The sequence below is a fragment of the Amaranthus tricolor genome, chromosome 4, assembly GCF_026212465.1.
Source record: "Amaranthus tricolor cultivar Red isolate AtriRed21 chromosome 4, ASM2621246v1, whole genome shotgun sequence".
Taxonomy (NCBI): Eukaryota; Viridiplantae; Streptophyta; class Magnoliopsida; order Caryophyllales; family Amaranthaceae; genus Amaranthus; species Amaranthus tricolor.
In genome coordinates this window covers 19,591,562-19,599,450 of record NC_080050.1, presented here as the reverse complement: position 1 = coordinate 19,599,450, position 7,889 = coordinate 19,591,562, and the positions used below count along the sequence as shown (strand labels likewise).

The 7,889-nt window shown below is 36.5% G+C and overlaps 1 protein-coding gene across 1 annotated transcript; it reads left to right on the top strand.

Annotated features, from left to right (window-relative positions):
- Positions 1-3,374: 3,374 nt before the first annotated feature.
- LOC130810823 (uncharacterized) lies at positions 3,375-5,430 on the top strand. The gene is made up of 5 exons (XM_057676948.1): positions 3,375-3,563; positions 3,621-3,728; positions 3,834-4,010; positions 4,080-4,163; positions 5,260-5,430. The coding sequence occupies exons 1-5, from the start codon at positions 3,375-3,377 to the stop codon at positions 5,428-5,430; spliced, it is 729 nt and encodes a 242-aa protein (XP_057532931.1).
- The last annotated feature ends 2,459 nt before the right edge of the window (positions 5,431-7,889 follow it).

Sequence of the window (7,889 nt, the reverse complement as noted above, 5' to 3'; positions counted from 1 at the left end):
TGCAGTAGGAGAATCCAATAAATTAGGCGAGGCTTAGCATCTTTCTTTGTCATCAAGTACTAGAAAGCTTCATGATGGGTGTGGACAATCACCTTTGAACCTAACATGTAAGGCCTAAATTTCTCTATGGCAAAAACACAACTATTAAAAGTTCCTTCTCTGTTGTTGCATAATTCATCTGAGCTGGATCTAATGTCTTACTTGCATAATATATGGCATGCACCTTGCCATCCCTTCTCTAACCCAAAACAGCCCCTATTGCATTATTACTTGCGTCGCACCTAATCTTAAAGGGGAGGTTCCAATCTGGTGGTTGGATAATAGGACCAGAGATAAGAGCCTGTTTCAATCTGTTAAAAGCTTCAAGGCAATCGTTAGTAAACAAGAACGGGGCATCTTTTGCGAGAAGCTCAGTTAGAGGCTTACAAATCTTGGAGAAATCCTTGATAAACCTTCGGTAAAAACCAGCGTGAATAAGGAAGCTTTTTATTCCCTTAACTTTAGAGGAAGGAGGCAAACACTCTACAACCTCTACTTTCGCTTTATCTACCTCAATGCCCCTGTTGGAGATAACATGACCTAACACTACACCCTGTCATACCATAAAATGGCATTTTTCACAATTTAGGTTGAGGTTGGTCTCCTTGCACTTACGAAGCAATTTTTTGAGGTTACTTAAGCATGCATCGAAAGATGTTCCATACATAGAAAAATCATCCATGAATACTTCCATAAAATTCTCATTAAAATCAGAGAAATGGCCATCATGCATCGTTAGAACGTGGCGAGGCATTGCTGAGACCAAAAGGCATCCTTCAACATGCAAAGGTCCTACAAGGACAAAAAAAAGTGTCTTTTCCGGATAATCTAGATGGATAGGGATCTGGAAAAATATGAATGGTTTGCCAAACGTTCCAAGATCTGATCTATAAAAGGCAAAGGGGATCTTTTGGGATTGCTTAATTCAATTTTCTGTAATCTATGCACATTCTTCAACTCATAAATGTTCTAGTGGATACTGACTCACCCTTATCATTCTTTATAAGGGTCATGCCACCCTTTTTGGGTACTACCTGTACGGGGCTAGCCCACCTACTATCAGAGATAGGGTAGATTATGCCTACGTCAAGTAATTTCTAAACCTCTTTTCTCACAACATCTTTCATATTAAGATTCAATCTCCTTTGAGGTTCTATAAATGTGGCATGATCATCATCAAAAATATTCTATTCATGCAAAAAGATGGACTTATACTCGTGATATCATCTAATGAATACCCTATGACACTCTTGAAATTTTTAATCAATGCAATCAATTGGTCAAGTTGGGTATTATTTAGCTCAGCATTAACAATTACTGGATAAGTTTCATTTTCAGCTAAATAAGCATATTTTAATGAAGAAGGAAGGGGTTTAAGATCTCTTCTCTTTAACCGTCATAGAAGCCTGCAAAACTATTTCCTTCACTGATTCCGTTTAGAAATCTGGTTCATATAATAGCTTCCTCAAACTTGCGGCCTGTGAGCATCTTCCATCCTTAACTCCTTCTAAAATTGAGCTCAAAGGGTCATCGTACTATGGGTGCATAATCTTAACCCTTGCTATTTCTGCTCTACACAGTGATTCATCAACGGGCCTTTTCATCATTAAGGGAAGATGAAACTTAATGTTCTCCCCCAAGATATTCAATGTGAGCATGCCATTGAATACATCAAAAACAACCCGTGCAATCTTAAAATATCTCTCCCAAGAATGATAGGTATGACGTGATCTTCAATAATATACATACTTAAAAAATCACAAGGGACATAGAACATCCCTATTTGAACTGGCAAATCTTCAACAACTCCGACTAGAAATCTTACCAATCTATCAGCTAGGTGCAAAGACATCCTTGTTGGCTTGATCTCAGCATTGATCCTCTTGCATACAGATAGCGGCATGATACTCACACTAGCTCCCAAATCAGCAAGTGCTTTATTGACTAAAACTTCACCAAATTTGACCGGAATGGTGAAACTCCCGGGGTCAGCTTCTTTCTTCGGCAACTTGCACTCTAAGATAGCACTACATTCCGCTCTTAGCGTTTCTACGCCTGTTTCTGGTAGCTTCCTTTTGTTAGATAACACCTTCTTTAGAAACTTGGCATAAGAAGGCATCTTCTTGATAGCATCGATGAAGAGAATGTTGATCTCAAGCTTACTTAAAACTTCTAAAAACTTCCCATATTTTTCTTCAAGCTTGCGACGCCCTAATCTTTGTGGGAAAAAGCAATAAGAGGTACATATACATCAGTGGTGGGCTCCTTCTTCTTCTCTGGGGGAGGCACTGGTTGTTTCTCATTTTCCCCCTCATTAGGTGCTTCTTAGTCTACTACCATCTCTTATTCTTCATTGTCAACAACAACCATGGTTGGAGGATCATAGGTGGTGCCGCTTCTTAGTATAGTTGCATATATATGCCCGAAAGGGATTTTTCTCGGTGTTGCTTGGAAGCTATCCACTGGATTTAGAAAGGTTGCTCAGTTGTTGCGCCATCTATGCCATCTGATTGTCAATGATTTTGTTATGTACTTGAATCTGTGGGATGGCACTAGAAGTATCAGCATTATTCTTAAACTTAGTGGCAATGAAGTTCTCCCTCATGGACTCCAAATTTAATTTCTGCGGTGGGTTCGGTGGTGGAGGGCTCTGAAACCCTTAAGGTTGTAGGTTATATGTCGGTGGAGGTTGGTGATATGATGGTGGGTTCAATTATGCATTGGGGTTTTTATGAAAAGTTGGGATAATGCTTCCAACCTTCATTGTAGGTTTTGGAGTATGGATTGAATGGAGGCTTCCCTTGGTTATACACTGCATTAACCTGTTGGCTTGATGACGATTCTACTGCTACACACTCTGACGAGGAATGACCTTGGATTCTACATACTTGACAAGCCTTCAATGTGTTCCCTGCACTCAACTGGTCCATCCTCCTTGCCAATGCTGGGATGTAATTTTGAATGGCAAGTAGTGCATCCACTTCATATTTTCCACCTTTCTTGTTATTCCTTTTATCTCTCCAATAAAAGTTTAAGGACATTTCCTCGATTATCTGCTTGGCTAACTCAAGGGTTTTAGCCATCAATGTTCCTCCAGCTGCAGCATCTATTGAAATCTGTATCTCTTCCCTGATACCAATGTAAAAATTATGAATTACGAGCCAGTTTGGGATTCCATGGTGCGGAAACTTCCTTTGCATCCCTTTATATCTTTCCCAAGCCTTATATAATGCTTCACCATCTTCTTGATGGAATGAAAAGATGCCATTGCGTTGTTTAGCAATTTTGGCTGGTGAAAAGAATCGAACAAGGAAAGCTTTAGATGATGCCTCCCAATGAGTCCCAATAACAAAATAGGTGCCAAATCCCTTAACAATTTGCACCTAAGAGTTTCAGAAAAAGGGATTTTGGAGGAAATTATCAATGAGAATGTCGAGGAAGTAAATTCAGAAGAAGAAAAAGAAAAAGGACAGAATGAGAGAGAAGAAAAAGAAGATGAAAAAGAAGAAGGAAAAAGAGGATCAGTAGCCTGTTCCATCTGCCACAAATGATGAGGTAGAGGCTGTTTCAAAGGGGAACAGGAAGATGCTGGAAGTGAGGGGGAAACTTCTAAAGAAGAGGAAGGTGAGGAACCACATGATGATACTTTTAGTGATGAGGAAGTCAGGATGCCAACTAAGAAGGAGCCCGTTGTCAAATAAAGAAAAAGTATTAGACTTGCTTCAAAAAGGAAGCGTCCTGTGGTTAGTTTAGATGATGACTCCTTCACACACACCTCCTGTGAGCCTCAACAGACAACTCCTCCTTCACCAAAACCTGATGCACCACCTTCACCGCACAATCCATCACCACCACCTTCACCTATTCCATGTACACCACCACCAACAAATACACCTAACTCACGAGATCTTGGTTTTACTGAATTTGCAAATCTCTCAATTTCTGCCGATCCCCTCCTTAATAAATTGCAGGTTCCTTAGTCTCAATTTCATTCTTTCCAGGATGAAGTGTGTGTTATTTTTGCATCGTTCTCTGATCAGCTTACACAAATGGAGACTCGTCTCAGTGCAAAGCTTGACACAGTGGAGGTACAAACTGAATATGTAAACGAAGATGACCTTACTGTTTGTCCATTTCCTTATCATATTTTTCTCATGATACTTCACTCTATCCAACAAACAATTTTATCATAATATTTTTGGGTGTACCACTATGGGTACACAATGTAATATGATACAATTCTTTTTCTACTGCACTATGGTCTGTGTCAATTAAAATTGCATATTTTGACTACATCATTCAGTATTTGCTTTTCATCACTGCTTTTACTTGCTTACCTTTTTAATTGCTATACTTATATAGTTAGTGCTGTGGTATGAAAGCACTTCTCCTTTTTGAATGATGTCAAAAGGGGGAATAATTGCACAAACTTAAATGTTATGTTTGAGTTATGAATTAGTTCAAAACCATCTTCTTGTTTTGCCTAAGGAAAGTAGTATGCTTTGATGTTCTGATTAGCTCTTAAAATGTTAGAGCTACATTATGAAGCTCTGATTAACATATATATTATGATGTTCTGGTAAATTAAAAAATGAAAAGCTCTGATATTACATGCTCCGAGTAATATACTTTGACAATATACTTTGATGTGCTCTAACTTAGTTTGGATAAAAGGCTCTACAACTGGAACTTGTTGAAGTAAGGAAGTATAGATTTGCTCTGATGATTTGATTTGATAATATTATGTTCAGGCTTTATGCTTCAATCTATTTATATTTAATTTTGAATGTATGCTCTGATAAAATTCTTGAATATATGCTCTGATTAGTTACAATTTTATCTGCTCTAAATTGGTAACACAAAGAATCTTAGTATATGTGTTGTTTAGTTTTAGATTTATTAAAGACATAAGCAATGAACTTTTATGAATTAATTTAAATGCTCTGATTATGCTTATGTTGTTCTGAATATTAGAGTAATCTGTTTGTTATATACTTCGTAAATTATATTGTAACGAGTTGATTTACTAAGCTATATAGAGTAGCTTTAATCTCGGGCATGCTCTATGACATTGGTTTTACTCTATTTTTTTAAGTTTGTTTAAAAGTTTCTTAGGTTTTGATGATGACTACACTTTATATGAACAAATGTATTTTAGAGATTGTATGTAGGTCGATAATCCGGTCATGATTAAAATCGTTAATAGTGCCTATGACTTAGTCTAACAACATTGTACATGTCAAAGGATCCAATAAAGTTAGAAATGGTATATCGCTTAGGATGTCAAATGTAGACAGGAGATCTACAGTTCCCAAGTTTGATGATCTGACGTTACTGAAAAATGGAGACAGTACATTGTTCCCAGACTGGTATCTGGAGAAGTTACGTTAGCTGGAATTTCTATTAATTTAATTTTTCTGATTTTTCTATTGATGTATTAGTTAAAATTAATTTTTTGCACTATTTATTAATTAAGTTAATTGGCAAAATATTTTTAAACCACCTTAAAATAACCGTGTACTTTCTAAAGAGGGGAATATTTCTCTCCTCATTTTTTTCCTTAAATATAGGCTTTTATATTGGATCTAATTAAGTGATAAAATTACTTTGTCTATTATTAAAAAAAAGAAACCGTGACTTATTACTTTAGAATAAAGCTTTCACCTATTTATTTTTATTAAGAGATTAACCGCGAGTTTTTAATCTTTAGATCTAAGATCCACTTAAATCTCCTTTTTATTATGAATAAGTTAGGAACGGGTAGTTATTCGCTTTTTACTAGCTACATAAATTCCTATAAATAGAGGACTTGTTTATTCTTAAAAATACATGCGTATGAGCCTAAGAATCCATACGAGAGAGAGAATAAAATTAACAACAAATATATTTTTTTCCAAATTTACCAATTAATTTATAATATTTTCTTGTGCAACTTTTTAATTTTATCTTTAGAAATTTATCCTTTGTAAAGGGTTTTTGAGAGAATTGTTGTAACTAGACTTGGGTAAGTCTAGGGGAGAATTAGAAAGCTTCGAGTGAAGCTAGAGAATTGGAAAAGCTTTAAGTGAAGCTAGAGAATCGGAGAAGCTTCGAGTGAAGCAAGAGAAAGAGAAAGAGAAAGAGAATTGGCCTTGTTAGAGAAGCTTCGAGTGAAGCAAGTTGAGTTTGTTTTATGTAATTGTAACGAATGGCCTAAAACATATTAGAGTTTTGAAATCCCGAGGGGATGTGGTTTCCACGTAAAATTGTGTTGTCTCTTTACTTTTTTGTTTTATGTTTAAGTTTTAATTCCGCAATCAAATTCCGCAAAAACAAGGCTAAAATACTTAAACTTATTACAACAACAATTCACCCCCCCCCCCCCCCCCCTCTTGTTTTCGTTCACCATCTCTATCAGTTTCTCCAATTAGTATCAGAGCCCTGTTCCTCATTTGATCAGGAAACCTTGAGAGCAATATCCTGGTTTTTAGAGATGTCGATAATAAATGAACGAATGGAAGAAAGGTACTCTACTCAAAGGCCACCTATGGTCGATGGAAAATTATATATGTATTGGAAGAATAGGATGGAGATCTTCATCAAAGCCGAAAACTATCAGGTTTGGAGAGATATTGAAATTGGAGACTTTGAGGTAACTACTACAAACTCCAATAATGAAATTATTCCTAAACCTATAACCGAATATGAAAAGAAAGATTTTCAGAAAATGGAGATGAATCTTCTCGCCTTCAAATTACTTCACTGTGGTCTTAGACCAAACAAACACAATCGCATTATGGGTTGCAAATCTGCTTGGGACCTGTTGGAAGTTACCCACGAGGAAACAAGTGAAGTGAAACGCTCCAAGATAGACTTGTTGATGTCCAAGTATGAAAGGTTCGTAATGGAATCTAGAGAAAGCATCCAAAAGATGTTTACAAGATTCACAAACATCACAAATGAACTTGTCTCTCTTAGAAGGCACATTCCCACCGATGAACAAGTCAGGAAAATTATAAGGAGTCTCCCTCAAGATGAACGTTGGAGAGCTAAAGTCACTGTCATTCAAGAATCCAAAGATTTCACAAAGTTCAATCTGGAAGAGTTGGCTGGTTCCCTTATGACTCACGAATTACTTTTGGGAAAAACAGATAGTTCTCGAAACAAGGGTTTGGCTCTGACAGCAGCTGATCAAGAAGAGTCAGATTGTGATGAAGAGAAGACTGCCATGTTGGTACAAAGATTCAAGAAGTTCTTCAGGAAAAACAGATACACCAATCATAGAAACAATAAAGAAAGAAGATCTATCAATACCAAATCCAACCTTGAACGCCACAAATGTGGAAGTACTGATCACTTCATCCAAATCGAGTCTAACTTGTCTCAATGTCAAAGAGGGAGATCCTCTTCTTTGGCACAAACGTCTAGGTAATGCTAGCTTTTCTTTGATTAATACGTTAAAATCAAAAGACCTAATAAGAAGATTGCCATCCATAAAATTCCTAAAGGATGAGATTTGTGATCCTTGTGCCAAAGGAAAACATGTAAGGTCGTCCTTTAAACCAAAGAATGTGGTGACCACCTCAAAACTGCTTTAATTAATCCATATGGACCTTTGTGGACCTATGAGAATTCAAAGCCGTAGTGACAAACGATATGTATTTGTTATTATTGATGATTACATTACATTTACGTGGACTTTATTTTTAGCTAGCAAAGATGACGCTTTTAATGACTTCGTTTCTTTTGCTAATAAAATACAAAAATCTAGTAATAATCAACTTATTCACATAAGGTCAGATCATGGTAAAGAATTTAAAAATTCAAGCTTTATGAACTATTGCAATGAGCATGGCATAAGTCACAACAAA